Source organism: Bufo gargarizans, chromosome 3 (genome assembly GCF_014858855.1).
Source record: "Bufo gargarizans isolate SCDJY-AF-19 chromosome 3, ASM1485885v1, whole genome shotgun sequence".
Taxonomy (NCBI): domain Eukaryota; kingdom Metazoa; phylum Chordata; class Amphibia; order Anura; family Bufonidae; genus Bufo; species Bufo gargarizans.
Window position 1 is genome coordinate 248988162 of NC_058082.1, and position 21144 is coordinate 249009305.

The following is a 21144-nucleotide window of genomic DNA, read 5'->3' on the forward strand; positions in this document are numbered from 1 at the left end:
TAGAGACAGGGCACGATGACTGGAGGAGAACCATTCCCACACCTTAATAGTGGTGCGAATTATGGGATTCGGGATGGAAGAAATGGCAGGGAATGGCCTGTCCCCCAGTAAAAGGGCCCTGAGGGTGGAAGAGAAAAATACATTCTCCAAAGATAGCCAATGTTTATGAAGTGAGGGTCTGAGCCAATCAATTACTTAAGTGTATAGCTTTCATGTATAAGTCAGGATCAGGAAGACCTATTCCGCCAAGGTGTCTAGGTTTCGTTAGGGTAGAAAAGGATATTCTAGACCTCTTACCCTGCCAAATATATTGACGGATATGGGAGTTCAAGGACCTAAAGAAAGACCTTGGAATAGCAATTGGGAGAACCTGCAGGAGGTAAGTGAGTCTTGGAATCACCAAGGACATCACCAGATTTTTTTCTACCGAACATGGACAGGTAAGGGTAGTCTAAAGAGTCCAGCTGAGCAACAATGGCCGCTAGGAGGGGAGTATAATTAAGGTGGAATAAGTCTGGGAGATGGGAGGTTAGTTTAATACCCAAATAAGTTAGGTGCCTGGAAGTCCAGTTGAATGGAGAGTTTAGTTGGAGATCTGAGGTTTGGGTAGGAGAGAGGCCTATATGTAGAATTTGGGATTTTTGGGATTTAGCTTAAAATTAGAGAAAAGGCCGAATATTTTAAAAAGGGAAATTATTAAGGGCATAGACCTAATTGGATTTGTTGTTAGGACAAGGAGGTAATCAGGGAAAGCAGCTAATTTGAATTCATGTCGACCTATTTTTAGACCCTTGATGCTTTCCTCCTGTCTCAAGGCTTGTAATAGGGTTTCCATTACCAAAACAAATATGAGGGGAGAGAGGGGACATCCTTGTCGCGTTCCATTTTTAAGAAAAAAACGGGCGGAGACAAGGTTATTAACTAAGACAGTAGCAGAGGATTTTGCATACATCGCAAACACAGCATTAATATAGGGAGAGGGAAAGTGGAATTTGTGCAGGGTGTGTTTAATATAGGACCAGTATATTCGATCAAATGCTCTTTCGGCATCAGTGCCGAGTAACACCATAGGTAATTTCTTATGTGAGGCATAGAAGAGGGCATCAAGGACTTTAGTGGTTTTATCTATTCGCTCCCGGCCTTTTACAAATTCCACCTGATCAGGGTGGATCAGATTAGGAAGGAAGGGTTGTAATCTAGTGGACAACATTTTTTAAAGGATTTTTAAGTCTGTGTTAAATAGGGATCTGGGGTAGTTTGCACAAGAGGTAGGGTCTTTGCCTTCCTTGGGCATTATTGTAATTAGAGCACAACTGATAAGGGTTGGTTTTGAAGAGTGAGATTACAAATGGGAAGGAAATAAGGGAGTAGGGAGTCTTGAAAGAAGGTGTAGTATACAGCTGGGAAGCTGTCTGGACCAGGGCATTTGTCTTTTGGGGTAGTCCTAATGGCTGTAGTAAGTTCGGCAAGTGAAAATGGTTTTTCTAGGGTTTCTAGTTGATTAGGGGATAATGTTGGGAGTTTTAATGTATCTAAGAAAATGTTAACAGATGATTCTCTATTTAGAGTGTTTTGAGCTCTATTAGGGGGTGATAGGTTATATAAGGCTTCATAGAAAAGCCTGAATTGTTCGGCGATAGCCTCTGAGAAATAAAGTTGCTGCCCCTGGGGAGATTTAATCGAGGGAACGTGTTTTGCTAATTTTCTACGCTTAATGCGTTGCATCATAAATTTGGAGGCCTTGTTGCCGTGAGCAAAGAACTTGTGTTGGGAGGATAAGTAATATTTAGCTGCTTTGTGTTTAGAAGGTTCTTGAGCTCCGTCCTAAGCACGGTAAGGTCCGCCAAATGATTTACAGCAAGGGATCTTTTATGGAGTGATTCAAGAACATGAATCTGATCTATAAGTGAGGAGAGATGTTTATCTGCTTGTTTCTTTAAGAAGGAACATTTGCTAATAAAGTGACCCCTCATAAATACTTTGTGGGCATTCCATAGGATTTGGGGGGAAATATCAGGGTTGTTATTAATAGAAAAGTATTCATCTAAAAGGGATTTGAAATATGTTTTATGGCCATCATTGCTCAGCACTGACTCATCATGATTCGGATGACAGACGTAAAGTACGGGAGACAGGGGAGTGATCCGAGATGGTGATATCACCAATCTTCGCGTCTTCAAAGAGGGAGATTTGGTCCTTAGGAACAAAAATGTAGTCAATCCTGCTGTAGGAATGTCCTGAAGCAGAATAAAAGGAGTAATCAATACTTGTCGGGGTTAAAAGACCTCTATATATCTATGAGACCCATATTATATAATATAGAGTTCAATTTTTTCAAAGTTCTGGCTGAAAAGGAAGATCTCTTGGAGGATGGGTAAACAAGGGGTTGTAATGCCACATTGAAGTCACCTCCCATGACAAGGGTTCCCTCCCGCAAGTTCTCCACTAAAGTCAAAACAGACAGTAGCCATGTGATCTGATCAAAGTTAGGAGCATAAATGTTGACAAAGGTGTACATCTTATGACTAATAAGGCCTTTTAGAATAATATATCTGCCATCGGGGTCTTGTGTGTGCGTAGAGTATGTGACATCCTTTCTGAATCCTATACTTACTCCCCTAGAGGCTGCACCATCTGCCCCACAATGATGCCAATTTGGGAATTTAGAAAAGGAAAGGTCTGGGAAATTACCATGTTTATAGTGGGGTTCCTGAAGGAATATAACATAGCATTTTTCTTTCCATAGGAGGGAGAAAATGTGGGATATTTTAGATGGGGATCTGAATCCCTTTACATTGAAAGACACTAATTTAAGGTCAGTCATAGCTAGAAGAGTGGGGTTTCCTGGCAGCCTCCAGAGAAGCAAACATACCTTCTGCTATTGACCTATACGTGTAGCTGTAATACCCATGTGTTTCACATAACAGAAAATGTAAAGTACAAACCGGATTCCCAAAAAGTTGGGACACTATACAAATCGTGAATAAAAACTGAATGCAATGATGTGGAGGTGCCAACTTGTAATATTTTATTCAGAATAGAACATAAATCACGGAACAAAAGTTTAAACTGAGAAAATGTACCATTTTAAGGGAAAAATATGTTGAATCAGAATTTCATGGTGTCAACAAATCCCCAAAAAGTTGGTAGAAGGCCATTTTCACCACTGTGTGGCATCTCCCCTTCTTCTTACAACACTCAACAGACGTCTGGGGACCTAGGAGACCAGTTTCTCAAGTTTAGAAATAGGAATGCTCTCCCATTCTTGTCTAATACAGACCTCTAACTGTTCAATCGTCTTGGGCCTTCTTTGTTGCACCTTCCTCTTTATGATGCGCTAAATGTTCTCTATAGGTGAAAGATCTGGACTGCAGACTGGCCATTCCAGTACCCGGATCCTTCTCCTACGCAGCCATGATGTTGTGATTGATGCAGAATGTGGTCTGGCATTATCTTGCTGAAAAATGCAGGGTCTTCCCTGAAAGAGATGACGTCTGGATGGGAGCATATGTTGTTCTAGAACCTGAATATATTTTTCTGCATTGATGGTGCCTTTCCAGACATGCAAGCTGCCCATGCCACACGCACTCATGCAACCCCACCATCAGAAATGCAGGCTTCTGAACTGAGCGTTGATAACAACTTGGGTTGTCCTTGTCCTCTTTGGTCCGGATGACATGGCGTCCCAGATTTCCAAAAAGAACTTTGAATCGTGACTCGTCTGATCACAGAACAGTCTTCCATTTTGCCACACTCCATTTCAAATGATCCCTGGCCCAGTGAAAACGCCTGAGCTTGTGGATCTTGCTTAGAAATGGCTTCTTCTTTGCACTGTAGAGTTTCAGCTGGCAATGGCGGATGGCACGGTGGATTGTGTTCTTTGACAATGGTTTCTGGAAGTATTCCTGAGCCCATTCTGTGATTTCCTTTACAGTAGCATTCCTGTTTGTGGTGCAGTGTCGTTTAAGGGCCCGGAGATCACGGGCATCCAGTATGGTTTTACGGCCTTGACCCGTACGCACAGAGATTGTTCCAGATTCTCTGAATCTTGGGATGATGCTATGCACAGTTGACGATGATAGATACAAAGTCACTCTGAGACACTGCCACTCTGAGAAGCTCTTTTTATACCCAATCATGTTGCCAATTGACCTAATTAGTGAAAATATAAAAAATACAGCGGCTCAACAAATGTCGGGAGATGTTGGTCTCCCTAGTGAGCAGTTTGAGTTCCTACTGGGTGGGGTAAGATACATATTGGCCCACAATTATTTTTCATTTGATCAGGAGTTCTATGTACAGCGTACTGGCACCGCCATGGGCACCAGGTTCGCCCCCAGCTATGCCAACTTGTTTTTGGCCCAATGGGAGAAGGAGGTCATCATGCCCAGGCTGGGGACGGATCTGGTGCTATGGCGGCGCTACATAGATGACATCCTGTTTATATGGCAAGATACGTCTGAATCCTTGGATTTATTTCTTCAGAATATCAATATGAATGATAGAAATTTGGTGTTCACCCCTAGTGTTAGTAAGCTGAAAGTAGAATTTTTAGATCTTGAGATATGGGTGAAGGGGTACCAGCTACATTGCAACACTTTTTTCAAACCAGTCGCTAAAAACAGCTTTATTAGATATGCCAGCTGTCACCTACCTCGTTGGCTGATCAACGTGCCAACCAGCCAGTTCCGTAGACTACGGCGGAACTGTACCGATGACAGTAGATTTGAGGAGGAAGCGACTGTTTTGAAACAACAATTGCTAGAAAGAGATTATCCAGTGCAGGTGATCGAGAGGTCACTTGAAAAAGTAAAGAAAATGGAAAGAAAAGATTTCTTTTTGGCGAGGGATCCCCAACCACGTGATGAGGTACTGAGGATTATCTTACCATTTAATTCTCAGTATAAAACAATAGAAAGGAGTAATCGTAAACATTGGGGACACCTACTAAATGACAAGATAGTTGGTCCCCTCTTAAGTGAAGTACCCAAAATTACCTATACTAGGGCAAATAACCTGGCCGATAAAATAGCCCCAACGGTGAAGTTAAGGAAGGAAAGCCAGAAAAAAGAAAATTGGTTAGCAGTAAATGGGTTCTTTAAATGTGGCAGGTGCGCCAATTGTAAAATTACAAGTTTCCCAAAAAAGACCACGAAAGTGGTGTCCACAGTGAATGCGTTTAGTTTGGAGATACAGGAATGCCTAACCTGTGATTCTACAAATGTTATATATCTGCTACAATGTGGATGCAGGAAGCAATATATAGGCAGAACCAAAAGAACATTGAAGAGGAGAGTAGCGGAGCATGTGGCGAATATTAAGAAAGGCCTAGAGACGCACTCTCTATCCAAACATTTTAAAACAACACATAACTGTGACCCTACGGGTTTAAAATTTGTGGCAATTGAAAAAGTCAAAAAAGCCTGGAGGGGGGGAAACCATATTGCACACATGTCACGTCAAGAATCCCGAAGGATCTTCGAATATGACACTATCATCCCTAGAGGCCTCAATGCCGAGATGGAAGTTTTTGGGTTCCTATGAGGGTTATCCTGTAGGGATGGGACATCGCAGTCTGGCCGTCTATCGACACTGTGATCTCCCTTCCCTGCAGGACGGCTTCTCTTAACCACAAAAGTTAATGAATTTCCCATGTATGTTCGGTGAAGAACAAAAAAGAGGATTTTTAGCTGGTCATTTTCCCCTATATGGAAGTAAAATGCAAAAAGGGGGAAAAAACGCAATAAAAAACGCAGGGAATACAATTGCGGTTTCAATGCGTTTTTTGTGCGTTTCTTCTTGTGTGTGACCTTGCAGCCTTCTCCATTACTCATTTTTAAGAGAATGCTTAAATATGTAGGGTATATTTATTGTCTTAATGTATTTTAAATATGAATTGTTAAAATGTATGGTTAAAAGGTACCTATGAGGATCCCATTAGGAATAAGAACCCGCTCCATTAAGGGCAAATCCACTCCATATAGTAGAAAGAGCTAAAGCAATATGGAGGATGGTGGGTGGAGTTGACCATATATAAAGAGTGAGGATCCGTTCACTCAGTAGGCCACTGAGGAAGGGGCTTGAGACCCTGAAACGCGTCTGGCGGCTGTTAGAGTGAGCGTTGATCCACCTAATGCCAAAGAAAAGGAACAAAGCCGGCAAGGAAAGAAAGAGAAGCAGATAAAGCAGCACCGATTGAAAGTGGGCGCACAAGACTGACGTCACACGAGCGTGCATCTAGGTCCCCTTGGTTACCAGGTCACGTGGGACGCCGCGTACAGGCAGAAGCACACCACGTGGGACGCTGCGGGTGTGCGGCCTCCTGGACCAACGCTACAGCAGCGGAGACGGGTAAGACCGGGCTCGTTTTGGAGCACAAATATTATTACATAAAGCGGTATTGAGCTCACTATCACGGGCATTATACCAGAAGCGCACTGGACTGAACTGGCCCATTTAAAGTTTGGTGGGCTAGTGGACGCAAACTTACACATCTGCTCTATACAATTGATTTCAGCATAGTAATTTTGTTGGACACTTGCGGGATACAATTGATTTCAACTTATTACAGTTGCTGGACATCTGCTTGATATTATTGTGGACAGCATCGCTGATTGTGAATAACAATAGAGGTTTGAAACCAACAGCTACCTGGCGGTTGTATTGTATTTTCATTGAGACTGAGTGTGCACTAAACTGGTTCATATTAATTGATGTACCATATTTTATGTATGTTTTAGGGGTATGTTCATAAATATTTTTATATAATAAAGTGTATTATCACTATCCTGCCTAGTGTTTCCTCTTGAAGTGTGCCCCCCCACACCTGTTATTTTGACCTAATTAGTGTTAATTGGTCTTCCAGCTCTTCGTTATGCTCAAATTTACTTTTTCCAGCCTCTTATTGCTACTTGTCCCAACTTTTTGGGGATTTGTTGACACCGTGAAAATTTGAATCAACGTATTTTTTCTTTAAAATGATACATTTACTTGGATTAAACGTTTGATCTGTCATCTACGTTCTATTACAAATAAAATATTGACATTTGCCATCTCCACATCATTGCATTCAGTTTTTATGCACAATTTATTTAGTGTCCCAACTTTTTGGGAATCCGGTTTGTAAAACATAAACCATAAACAAAACAGTAATGCAGCAGCAATGTAGGAAATAGCAGCATTAAAAACATTGTGAAGCTTGGGCGCTTCTTCAGCGAGAGGGGGGAAAATGGGGTTAACCCAAATTAGAGATCTTGCTGATTTTGGGACTAAGTAAAATGGGAGACATAGACTTCAGAAAAGGAGATGGGGGAGGGGAGGGGGGGAGGGAGGGAGGTAGGGAGAAAGAAGGATAAAATTATATAATAAGAAAGATGGTGAGAGGGTGATTAAGATGAGTGAAGTAACATTAGCATTGCATGAAAGATCATGACAATACTAGCGAGAGAGGAATACGAGGTAGATCCAAGTATCCTCCTCCGGGTTAAGTTGCTGCTGCAATGCTTCATGCGTTGCCGCTTGAGTGTTGATGATTTCTCCCATGGTGTCATCTTCGAGAGATCTGGTAATAAGGAGATTTCGGACACCGCATCCCAATTAGCAATGTCTAATGGAGAAATATCCATTGTAGAGAATGCTTCTTGCAAATCCATGTAAATGGATCTGTCTTACTGAGTACTTGAATGCCAGGCCAAAGAAAAAGGTCCATCTATAAGGGATATGCTTGCCGCAGAGATGGTCGGTAAGGGGTTTAAGGGTTTTTCTCTTTCTTAGGGTAACAGGAGAAAGGTCCTGATTAGAGTTGAGCGAACACCTGGATGTTCGGGTTCGAGAAGTTCGGCCGAACTTCCCGGAAATGTTCGGGTTCGGGATCCGAACCCGACCCGAACTTCGTCCCGAACCCCATTGAAGTCAATGGGGACCCGAACTTTTTGGCACTAAAAAGGCTGTAAAAAAGCCCAGGAAAGAGCTAGAGGGCTGCAAAAGGCAGCAACATGTAGGTAAATCCCCTGCAAACAAATGTGGATAGGGAAATGAATAAAAATAAAAATAAAATGAATAAAAATTAACCAATATCAATTGGAGGGAGGTCCCATAGCAGTGATACTGGCTTCACGTCACCCACCACTGTAACAGTCCATTGTCAGATATTTAGTCCCAGGCACCCAGGCAGAGGAGAGAGGTCCCGTAACAGAGAATCTGGCTTCATGTCAGCAGAGAATCAGTCTGCATGTCATAGCAGAGAATCAGGCTTCACGTCAGCCACCACTGCAACAGTCCATTGTCATATATTTAGGCCCAGGCACCCAGGCAGAGGAGAGAGGTCCCGTAACAGAGAATCTGGCTTCATGTCAGCAGAGAATCAGTCTGCATGTCATAGCAGAGAATCAGGCTTCACGTCACCCAACATTGGAACAGTCCATTGGCATATATTTAGGCCCCGGCACCCAGACAGAGGAGAGGTTCATTCAACTTTGGGTGGCCTCGCAATATAATGGTAAAATGAAAATAAAAATAGGATTGAATGAGGAAGTGCCCTGGAGTACAATAATATATGGTTAAGGGGAGGTAGTTAATGTCTAATCTGCACAAGGGATGGACAGGTCCTGTGGGATCCATGCCTGGTTCATTTTTATGAACGTCAGCTTGTCCACATTGGCTGTAGACAGGCGGCTGCGTTTGTCTGTAATGACGCCCCCTGCCGTGCTGAATACACGTTCAGACAAAACGCTGGCCGCCGGGCAGGCCAGTACCTCCAAGGCATAAAAGGCTAGCTCTGGCCACGTGGACAATTTAGAGACCCAGAAGTTGAATGGGGCCGAACCATCAGTCAGTACGTGGAGTGGTGTGCACACGTACTGTTCCACCATGTTAGTGAAGTGTTGCCTCCTGCTAACACGTTGCGTATCAGGTGGTGGTGCAGTTAGCTGTGGCGTGTTGACAAAACGTTTCCACATCTCTGCCATGCTAACCCTGCCCTCAGAGGAGCTGGCCGTGACACAGCTGCCTTGGCGACCTCTTGCTCCTCCTCTGCCTTGGCCTTGGGCTTCCACTTGTTCCCCTGTGACATTTGGGAATGCTCTCAGTAGCGCGTCTACCAACGTGCGCTTGTACTCGCGCATCTTCCTATCACGCTCCAGTGCAGGAAGTAAGGTGGCACATTGTCTTTGTACCATGGATCCAGCAGGGTGGCAACCCAGTAGTCCGCACACGTTAAAATGTGGGCAACTCTGCTGTCGTTGCGCAGGCACTGCAGCATGTAGTCGCTCATGTGTGCCAGGCTGCCCAGGGGTAAGGACAAGCTGTCCTCTGTGGGAGGCGTATCGTCATCGTCCTGCGTTTCCCCCCAGCCACGCACCAGTGATGGGGCCGAGCTGTGTTGGGTGCCACCCCGCTGTGACCATGCTTCATCCTCATCCTCCTCCACCTCCTCCTCATCCTCGTCCTCCTCGTCCTCCAGTAGTGGGCCCTGGCTGGCCACATTTGTACCTGGCCTCTGCTGTTGCAAAAAACCTCCCTCTGAGTCACTTCGAAGAGACTGGCCTGAAAGTGCTAAAAATGACCCCTCTTCCTCCTCCTCCTCCTCCTGGGCCACCTCCTCTTCCATCATCGCCCTAAGTGTTTTCTCAAGGAGACATAGACGTGGTATTGTAACGCTGATAACGGCGTCATCGCCACTGGCCATGTTGGTGGAGTACTCGAAACAGCGCAACAGGGCACACAGGTCTCGCATGGAGGCCCAGTCATTGGTGGTGAAGTGGTGCTGTTCTGCAGTGCGACTGACCCGTGCGTGCTGCAGCTGAAACTCCACTATGGCCTGCTGCTGTTCGCACAGTCTGTCCAGCATGTGCAAGGTGGAGTTCCACCTGGTGGGCACGTCGCATATGAGGCGGTGAGCGGGAAGGCCGAAGTTACGCTGTAGCGCAGACAGGCGAGCAGCGGCAGGATGTGAACGCCGGAAGCGCGAACAGACGGCCCGCACTTTATGCAGCAGCTCTGACATGTCGGGGTAGTTGTGAATGAACTTCTGCACCACCAAATTCAGCACATGCGCCAAGCAAGGGATGTGCGTCAAACCGGCTAGTCCCAGAGCTGCAACGAGATTTCGCCCATTATCGCACACCACCAGGCTGGGCTTGAGGCTCACCGGCAGCAACCACTCGTCGGTCTGTTGTTCTATACCACGCCACAACTCCTGTGCGGTGTGGGGCCTGTCCCCCAACATATGAGTTTCAGAATGGCCTGCTGACATTTACCCCGGGCTGTGCTGAAGTTGGTGGTGAAGGTGTGTGGCTGACTGGATGAGCAGGTGGAAGAAAAGGAGGAAGAAGCTGAGTAGGAGGAGATGGCAACAGGAGGCAAAGAATGTTGCCCTGCGATCCTTGGCAGCGGAAGGACGTGCGCCAAACAGCTCTCCGCCTGGGGCCCAGCTGCCACTACATTTACCCAGTGTGCAGTTAAGGAGATATAGCGTGCCTGGCCGTGCTTACTGGTCCACGTATCTGTGGTTAGGTGGACCTTGCCACAGATGGCGTTGCGCAGTGCACACTTGATTTTATCGGATACTTGGTTGTGCAGGGAAGGCACAGCTCTCTTGGAGAAGTAGTGCCGGCTGGGAACAACATACTGTGGGACAGCAAGCGACATGAGCTGTTTAAAGCTGTCTGTGTCCACCAGCCTAAATGACAGCATTTCATAGGCCAGTAGTTTAGAAATGCTGGCATTCAGGGCCAGGGATCGAGGGTGGCTAGGTGGGAATTTACGCTTTCTCGCAAATGTTTGTGAGATGGAGAGCTGAACGCTGCCATGTGACATGCTAAATTGGGAATTGTATTTCAACCCAGAACAAAAACTGTGCTTTGACGGACACTAAATAACTTGCCCAGCCACAGCAATAACCACAGATTTAGCTGACTATAAATTTGAGGCCTATTATTTAGGCGCTGGGTGACAGGTATACGTTTACAGTCAGAATTAGACTGGGATATGGCCAAAAAATAACCACACTATTGATGGTTAAATGCACTTGGTGACAGCTTGCCCCTGATGTAGTATATGGCCAAAAAATAACCACACTATTGATGGTTAAATGCACTTGGTGTGACAGCTTTACCCTGATGTAGGATATAGCCAAAAAACAACCACACTATTGAGGGTTAAATGCACTTGGTGACAGCTTGCCCCTGATGTAGTATATGGCCAAAAAATAACCACACTATTGATGGTTAAATGCACTTGGTGTGACAGCTTCACCCTGATGTAGGATATAGCAAAAAAACAACCACACTATTGAGGGTCAAATGAACTTGGTGACAGCTTGCCCCTGAAGTAGTATATGGCCAAAAAATAACCACACTATTGATGGTTAAATGCACTTGGTGTGACAGCTTCACCCTGATGTAGGATATAGCCAAAAAACAACCACACTATTGAGGGTTAAATGCACTTGGTGACAGGCTCAGCTTGCCCCTGATGTAGTATATGGCCAAAAAGTAACCACACTATTGATGGTTAAATGCACTTGGTGTGACAGCTTCACCCTGATGTAGGATATAGCCAAAAAAAACACACACTATTGAGGGTTAAATGCACTTGGTGACAGGCTCAGCTTGCCCCTGATGTAGTATATGGCCAAAAAATAACCACACTATTGATGGTTAAATGCACTTGGTGTGACAGCTTCACCCTGATGTAGGATATAGCCAAAAAACAACCACACTATTGAGGGTGAAATGCACTTGGTGACAGGCTCAGCTTGCCCCTGATGTAGTATATGGCCAAAAAATAACCACACTATTGATGGTTAAATGCACTTGGTGTGACAGCTTCACCCTGATGTAGGATATAGCCAAAAAATAACCACACTATTGATGGTTAAATGTACTTGGTGGCAGCTTGTGCTGGCGCACCACAAGACACAAAATGGCCGCCGATCACCCCAGAAAAAAGTGAATGAAAAACGCTCTGGGCAGCCTAAAAACAGTGAGCAATTGAATAGCAGCAGTTCAATCATCCACAGCTGCAGATCGATCTCTGAATGAAGTCTTTTGGAGGAGTTAATCACTGCCTAATCTCGCCCTAACGTCGCAGCTGCAACCTCTACCTATACTTATCAGAGCAGAGTGACGGGCGGCGCTACGTGACTCCAGCTTAAATAGAGGCTGGGTCACATGCTGCACTGGCCAATCACAGCCATGCCAATAGTAGGCATGGCTGTGATAGACTCTTGGGGCAAGTAGTATGACGCTTGTTGATTGGCTGCTTTGCAGCCTTTCAAAAAGCGCCAAGAAAGCGACGAACACCGAACCCGGACTTTTGCGAAAATATCCGGGTTTGGGTCCGTGTCACGGACACCCCAAAATTCGGTACGAACCCAAAATATACAGTTCGGGTTCGCTCATCCCTAGTCCTGATATATTGCAATGGATGAGTCGCCGAAAGAGATGTTGTTGGATGCTCTAGCAGCATTGAGAATTTTTTTCCTGTCTATGTAGTTCAGGAAGCGGCAGATAATGTCTTTGGGAGGTTCAGAGTCTTTTGGGCTTCTGTCTTAGAGCTCTGTGAGCCCTTTCTATGATCATACAGGAGGAGTCGTCATTTCCCAAAAGGGTCTTAGCGATTTGTTTAATGATGGCTATAAATTCCTCATTAGGTACCGTTTCAGGTATGCCTCTGAACCGTAGGTTGGTCCTTCGGCCTCGGTTTTCTTGATCCTCCATAGCTGCATGTAAGTAATTTATGTGCTGTTGGCAGGAGGAAAGGGATTGTCAGACAGCAGAGCTATGTTCCAGGGTGGCCTGTTGAATGGTTTCCAGGCCCTCGACCCTGTGGCCTATATGCTGAATCTCATGGGTTAATACTGAGATCTCTTTTTTAAGAGGGGTCAGCACTATCGCCAGGGCTTGTTTTATGAAACGCCTGGACACAGGTAAGGTGCGGGAGCATACAGACTCACCCCCGTCGCTGTCTCCCTCAGACAGGCCTCCTTCAGTGTCTGCTTGAGAGCACTCGTCTGCCGGCACCATTTTGGATTCTTTAGATGACAGCGGTGCGGTCTGTTTCTTTAGGAATTTCGCCATGCCCGCTCCCAGATTTGACCCTTTTGGGATTACAGCAGGATCTGTAGGCTTTTGTCCTCCGATCTTCACCATTCTGGAGTCAGTCAGCTAACTTAAGTCCCGTAGCAAGATGAAAAGCGGAGCTCAGCAAAGCATGTCTTCACAGCTCAGACGTTGGCTCCGCCCCCTGTAGTTTTCCCTTTTTAATGTTTGCTAAAAATTCAGTTTTTACTTTTTCATTATGGGATATTGAATGCACATTGATCAGATTGATGGGGAAAATGTAATTATTATTATTAGTATTATTATTTTAGCACTATATATTTATATATATATATATATATATATATATATATATATACAGTATCTCACAAAAGTGAGTACACCCCTCACATTTTTATAAATATTTTATTAAATCTTTTCAAGGGAAAACACTGAAGATATGACACTTTGATACCATGTAAAGTAGTCAGTGTACAACTTGTGTAAATTTGGCGTGCCTTCAAAATAACTCACACAGCCATTAATGTCTAAACTGCTGGCAACAAAAGTGAATACATACCTAAGTGAAAATGGCCAAATTGTGACCAAAGTGTCAATATTTTGTGTTGCCTCCATTATTTTCCAGCACTGCCTTAACTCTCTTGGGCATGGAGTTTACTAGAGCTTCACAGGTTGTCACTGGAATCCAGGGGTGTAGCTAAAGGCTCATGGGCCCTGGTGCAAGAGTTAGGCTTGGGCCCCCCTTCCCTCAGTGCTTTGTGTGTCTTCTTATGCAGCACAAGGGTCTTTGGGCCCCCTAAGGCTCCTGGGCCCGGTAGCTACTGCTACCTCTGCACCCCCTATAGCTACGCCCCTGCTGGAATACTCTTCCACTCCTCCATGATGACATCACAGAGCTGATAGATGTTAGAGATAGAGATGAGCGAATCGAAGTTGATGAAGTGGAATTCGATACGAATTTCAGGAAAAATTAAATTTGCACCGAAGTCGAATTTCCTCATGCTTCATGGTATTGAATCGTCTTTTTTCCTAAAATGGCTGCTGCACATGTTAGGACATGGAGCTTAGAACTCTGGGAATGAGGGATCAGCCGCACTGCCATGCATGCAGCCAAGCAGCAGCCAGCCAGCCAGCCCGTGTTATATCATAGCCTTATAAATAGCCTCTGCCATCTTAGTTTCTGCCATTTTTCAGTATACTTAGTGCAGGAAGAGACGTGACAGGCGCTAGGGACAGTGTTAGGAAAGACTTTATTTGGCTAAAAAAAAAAAAAAATGATTTAGAATTTCAGGGAAAGATCATTCAAAGTGTAGGGAAAGGATAGGGAGGCATTATCCACACTATTGACAGTAAACAGGGTTCAATAAGGGAGTGTAAAGCCTAAGTAATATGAACGATTCCAATACACCTTGTTGCACTAATTGGGGATCCAAATTGCTGTTATACTGCTGCTTTTAGGTTTGCATTATATAAAATTTCTGTAATTCCAGCAAACCTTGTTTGTTATTGGGGTGCAAGTGCTGTGTGATACAACCAGTTTTGGTGTGTATTAATAGGAAAAAATGAGTATGTATTAGCTGTTGAATGAATTTACATTGTCATACAGCCATTTTCGGGATGAATTAATAGGAAAAAAATGCATCTTATTAGCAGTTCTGTGGTGGATTTACATTGTCATACAGCCATTGTTGGCATGCATTAACCCCTTAGTGACCACCCATACGTGTTTTTACAGTGGTCACTAAGGGGCCTTAGGCTGGGCCGCTGCTTTTTTATGGTGGTCCCCCGTGCAGCGAGGACTCGGCTCTCACATGAGAGCCGGGGCCCTGCTCTAACAGCCCAGACTGGCAGGAGTGCCGATCCGGGCTGTTTAACACTTTACATGTCGCGGACAATGGTGCCCGCCGCATGTAAAGTGCTGACAGAGGGAGGGGTCTCCCTCTGTCTCCCATCAGCACCCCGAAAATGCGATCGTGGGTTGCCAATGTGTGTGAAGGCTGTCTGGGGTCTGCTGTAGGCCTCAGACCAGCTTTCAGTAATTTCCAGCAGGTTATTTTAAAAGCAATCAAAAAGCTGTCTGTTATAGTCCCCTTAAGTGGTAAAAAAATTCAATTTATTCAATAAAAAATCCCATAAATTACACTTTTTTTTTCATTGAAAATACTCTTTTCAATGAAAAAAACTGCAAAAATAAAAAATATTTACCATATATTTGGTATTGCCGCATCTGTAATGAGTCGGATTACATAAATATCATGCAAATTATCCCCTATGGTGAATGCTGTAAAAAAACATAAAAAAAGACAGAATTGCAAATTTATTCTTATCTGCCACAGAAAAAACTTAAAAACAAGCCATCAAAAAGTGCCATTTACTCCAAAATGATACCAATTAAAAATACAAGTCGTACCGCAAAAATCAAGCTCTAACACAACTCCATAGAAAGAAAAATAAATAAGTTATGGGTCTTGCGAAGCAACAATGCAAAAACATTTTTTTCTTTAAAAAAAAGGGGTTTTATTGCAAAAAAGTAGTAAAATGTAAAAAAAAAAAAATATGTATTTGGTATCACTGTAATTGTACTGACCCAAAGAATAAAGATATTTTGTTATTTATATTGAAAAATGGACGCCATAATTTTTTTTAACTTAAAAATGCAGTGGCAGTATCTCCCGCCCAGAAAAAGTTAATAACAGTTAATCAGAAAGTTATGTGTACCCCAAAATGGCGCCATTGAAAACTACAGTTTTTCCAGCAAAAAACAAGCACTCATAAAACTATATAGACGGAAAAATAAAAAAGTTATACCTCTTGGAACGCGACAATGAAAAAAAGGAAGAAAAACGCTTGGTCGGTAAGGTCCAAAACAGGCTGGTCACTAAGGGGTTAATAGGAAAAATATTTACTTGTTATTAGCCATTCTGCGGTGAATTTGCATTGTCATACAGCATTTGTTGGTGTATATTAATAGGAAAAATAAGTACTTGTTATTAGCCGCTCTGTGGTGAATTTACATTATCATACAGCCATTTTTGGGGTGTATTAATAGGAAAAATAAATACGTCTTATTAGCCGTTCTGCGCTGAACTTGCATTGTTATACAGCCCTTGTTGAGGTGTATTAATAGGACAAATAAGTACGTGTTATTAGCATTTCTGCGGCAAATTTACATTGTCACACAGCCATTGTTGGGGTGTATTAATAGGAAAAATAAATATGTCTTATTAGCCATTTTGTGGTAAAATGACAATGTTATTGTCACCAACTTGCCTGTCTGAGCTCCAGCGCTGCAGTCTGGGGCTCGGACACTGCAGTGCGGTGCCAGACGTGCTGTTATGCCATGGCCCTTGGTGACTCAGCATTTAGGCCATGCCCTCGTATGATGTATAGGCCATGCCCCCTCTCAGTCGTCCGCTTTGGACACGCCCCCTTAGGTCACACCTGAACTACAACCACTGGTGATGTCAGTGCTCAGGTGATTATCTCCCGATTTAAGGCTACAACTGGCAATCACCTTTGCCAGTTATAGGTTTTGCTTGCTGTGCTCTGCTACCTGTGTGTATTGAACTGTTGCTTTGGATTTGACTTCAGCTATACCTTGATCTCTCTCTCTGCTTAGCGATTCTGTACCTTCTACCTGTTCGGTATTGACCCTTGGCTTGTTATTGCTCCCTCCTTCCACTTTGTGATTCTGTTGGTATCGATCTCCTGGTTTGACTGTTTCTGGCTCGACTTCCCTTGGCGTTTGTTTGTGTGTCCTGTGTGTGAGCAGGTACCTACGGTTCCGCTTGCACTTGGATTGTATGTCTGTACTTACCAGTATATGGAAGGTCGACTAGTTGTGGACTTGTCACCTAGGACTTGTTCTGCAAGTAGGCAGGGTCAGTGGGCTGGGTTCAAGCTAGGGCTCATTGTGTGTGTGCATGTCCCTACCTACGGTTGTGACAGTATAACTGGCCATAAAAGTTTCTCCCTCCTCCACGGGGGTGCTGGTGTTATGGATCCCATGCTAGTCCTAGCCAACAGGATGGAGGGTGTTGTCCAGCTAGTCCAAGACAGCGCAGAGGGTTTATCAGCAGGAGTCTCAGACCCCTACCCTTTGTGCTCCTAGGTCAGTTGAACCTAAGATTCAGCTTCCTGATAGGTTCTCTGGGAATCGTAAACAATTTGCTACATTATGGGAGAGTTGTAAACTGTACTTTCGTCTTAGGACTCACTCCTCTGGGTCGGAAGTTCAGAGGGTGGGCATTATTTTGTCCTTGTTACAGGGAGATCCTCAAGAGTGGGCATTTTCCCTGGCACCTAACTCCCCTGAATTATGTTCGGTTGATTGTTTTTTTTTCCTCTCTGGGCTTGTTATATAATGAGCCGGATAGGGCGGCTTATGCTGAGAGTCAGCTTCTGTCTCTTACTCAAGGCAAGCGACCTGTGGAGGAGTACTGTGTGGAGTTCCGCAAATGGTGTACTGCTTTCATGTGGAACGATCCAGCCCTGAGGTCTCAGTTCAGGCTGGGTCTGTATGACAAACTAAAAGATCTGTTAATTATCCCATCGCAGGTTCCCTTGATGTCTTTGGCTATTTGCCTTGATAGGCGTATAAGAGAACGCAAGAGTGAGAGGTCTGTCAGTGTCTATCCCTCTTTTTCTTCCACTGTCAGTAATACTAGAACACCTGAAGACTCCGAGGTTCTTTTGCAGATTGGCTCTGCGGTGTCTTAGCTGCGGACGGAGCATTGCCGAAAGAACAGTCTGTGCTGCTACTGTGGCAGCCCTGCAGATCTTCAACGATCCTGTCCTAAAAAAGCCAAAGGCAGAAAACTTCAGCGTCTGAGTGAAGTTCGGGGAGTTCACACAAACGCACAGGTATTTCCCGACAAGTGTGGTAGATTACTACTGCCTGTAAGTTTATCCTCACAGGGAAGGGTTGTTACTGGTCATGCGTTTGTTGATTCAGGGTCCGCTGCAAATCTTGTTAATTATGAATTTATTTCTGCTCTGGGTCCCATAGTACGTAAATTATCTGAACCCATTCTGGTATCTGGAATTGACTCCACGCCATTGGCTGGAGGGTACATTTGTTTACAGACTATTGAATTAGTTATGACGGTGGGTGCTATTCATTCTTAGAAAAGTTCATTTCTTGTATTGCATAATTTATCTGCTGATGCTGTTTGGGCTTACCTTGGTTAAAGAACCATTCTGCAAATTTTGATTGGAGTACTGGAGAATTGATAAAATGGGGCTCCCAGTGCTCTTGTCACTGTCTGTCTATTCAGCTTGCTGGCCCAAGTATGGAGGAGGGTTCCATTCCAGGGTTTATTAAAGACTATCAGGATGTTTTCTTTGAGAAGGCTTCTGAGGCCTTGCCGCCACATAGAGAATACGACTGTGCCATCGATTTACTCCCTGGAGCTAAACTTCCTAAGGGTCGGGTGTATAATCTCTCTCTGGGCCTGAGAGATTGGCGATGAGGAAGTACATTCAAGATAGCCTTAGGAAGGGGCATATTCGTCCATCTGTTCCTCCCGTAGGGGCTGTCATAAATCAGACGTCTGACGTGCAAGTGGTGTCGCCACTGAATGTCAGCAAGGCGAGCCATGGCTGTGTAAGATCTTCAAAAATGGCCAGAGATTTTCCTGGTCTGCCTCAAGACGTCCTGGACCCCGGAGTATTTGGCAACAAATCGCTGCACGACTAAGTTCAGAACGTGTGCCATGCATGAGACATGTGTAATTTTGCCCTGTTTCAGAGCACTCAGCAGATTGGCACCATTGTCACACTTTTCCAAATGTCAAATTTAGCGGGGTTAGCCACCAATCGGCCTGTGACCACAGAGCTGAAAGCAGTGCAGGACCGGTGTGGCTCTTGGCTTCCAGGCACAACAGCTGAGGCATAGCATGGCAACGTCTCACCTGGCACTGTCGAGTAGGTTCTGGGGAGCTTAAAGGATAACTGTCACATTTAGACCCTAATTTCAATTTTCATATATGTAGTTACTAATAACATGATTGTAACGGATCTCCTAGCACCCCGACCGGGTTCCTCTGTCGAATGATGCTCCTAGTGCTTCCCGAGGACTCCTAGTACTCCACTTCACACCGTAAGCGCTGCAGACCCCACGAACCGCCGAAGCTTGGTTGAGGTCTCACCGTCTGCTACCCACCCTGGACCTAAGACAAGGCTCCAGGCTCCAGTGGGTGAACCTCTCCTACATCCAGAGAGCAGGAACAGCTCTTACAAGAGCTAGTAGTTATGCCAGGGGAGTATAGCAAATCTTCAGCGTATAGCAATCCCTCCGTGTCGATCAGTTACCCAAACACCAGCCTCAACTTGGTAAAGGGTAAAAACAGGAACTCTTTATTTGGACACACAAGCATTGATTTATACACCTTTTCCAACAAGGTTACCACCCACAGGGTTTTGTAAAAACAGCCAATAACCACGTACAATACACTCAGACACTCCCACACAAAATCCTCCCCTCTGCCTGTGATACAATAACCTCACACTGGGTTGATGCAATCATCACAGGCAGGAGAATACACAATAGTCTTGTCCTGGAGACAACCGAGACGTAATTCAATTATCTCTCAGGACAAAGGGACATCGCCAATACACACAGAGAGACAATAGAACAGACCTCACTACTCAACGTATACAATGTCCCACCCTTTACAATACACATAGACATTTAACATCCCAAAATGGCACAAATTAGACCAGGGGTTCAAGTTAGTACAAGTCCTTTGTGAACAAAGGAGGCCTGACTGATGAGAGGGCCCGTAATCCAGAGCAAACAGCCCCCTCCAAAACACCGTGGCGAAGTGGCTTTCGCCACAATGATATTCCAGAATCAGTTACTATTAGACTGACTTACCCCATATTTAATAAGATTCAGCCCTTGGCAACCAGTCTGCATAAAACTGCAATTTCACTGTTCAGTTAAGATGGCTGCCACTGCCCTCACCCTGAGGCTAATCCCGCCTGCCCTCACTAGCCAGTAACAATAGCCCCCCAAAAGTGTCAGTAACCAGAGCCCTCCCTCCTAAAGGGTTAATCTTCTGCAGCACAAAGGGGTCCTCTTACCAAATGTTGCTTTCATTTATACACTGAGCAGATGGCAGATCTCCCTTTCCTGATCTGCGCTGCACCAACTCTGCATTCTCCAGCTCTGCTGAGTGAGAAAACGTCTGCCAAGCGCAGGGAAAGGGAGAAGTGCACACAGCCCAGGCACTGTCATCAGCTGCTGGGGAGGACGTAGCTTTAATCATTTACTTACAGTCCCTGGCTGTAAGTAAATGATTGTACGCTGCGTTCTCCGTCTATCAACAGAAAGACGGAGCACGCCTAGCAACCCTATTTTAAGCACAGGTAAAAATAGGCAGTACAGGGAACAAGAATGTGGAATTAAGGGGTCATTGAATACACAGTGAAAAGTTGAAATAGGGCCACCAAGGTAATATTAATCACCACAATCCAATAGTCCCCCCCCCCCCCAAAAAAAAAAATGACTTTATACTTTAAGGGACACAGTGGAAGAGGCGGTAGCAGTGGAAAAGGAGAAGTCAGCCGAGGAGGAAACGGAGGATGGAGTAGGAGGAGGAGAAGAGGCAGGCCTGCATGCAATCCGTGGCAGTAACACCAAATCCATACAGGTGCCACGAGTTACATGCTTGACGGACGTCAGAAGGTTCACCCAGTGGGCAGTAAAAGTTATGTACCTTCCCTGCCCATGTTTGCTAGACCAAGTGTCTGTGGTCAGATGTATCTTGGCACCGACACTGTGCCACAGATACAATCACTTGCTGCTGAACATGGCCATATAGCTCTGGGATGCACTTCTGAGAGAAATAATTCCTACGGGGATATTCCATTGCGGTGTTCCAATGGCCAAAAAATTTTTAAAAGCCTCCGAGTCAACCAGTTTATATGGCAGTAGTTGGCGGGCCAGCAGTTCCGAGCTGGCGGTAAGCTGTTGTGCCAGAGGGTTATCCGGCATCATCAACTTTTTACGTTCGAACATTTGGGCCACAGAGTCCTGCCTTTTGCCAGATGATAGCGACGACGGCATAGTCGAAGGTGG

At 44.8% G+C, this 21144-nt stretch overlaps 1 protein-coding gene across 1 annotated transcript in view; it reads left to right on the top strand.

Annotated features, from left to right (window-relative positions):
* The first annotated feature begins 319 nt into the window (after positions 1-319).
* Positions 320-21144, top strand: part of ZPLD1 (zona pellucida like domain containing 1) — a 154211-nt gene continuing 133386 nt past the window's right edge. The window contains exons 1-2 of the mRNA XM_044285577.1: positions 320-379; positions 4486-4869. Coding sequence (XP_044141512.1) covers positions 320-379; positions 4486-4869 — 444 coding nt within the window. The remainder of the gene's footprint in view (positions 380-4485; positions 4870-21144) is intronic.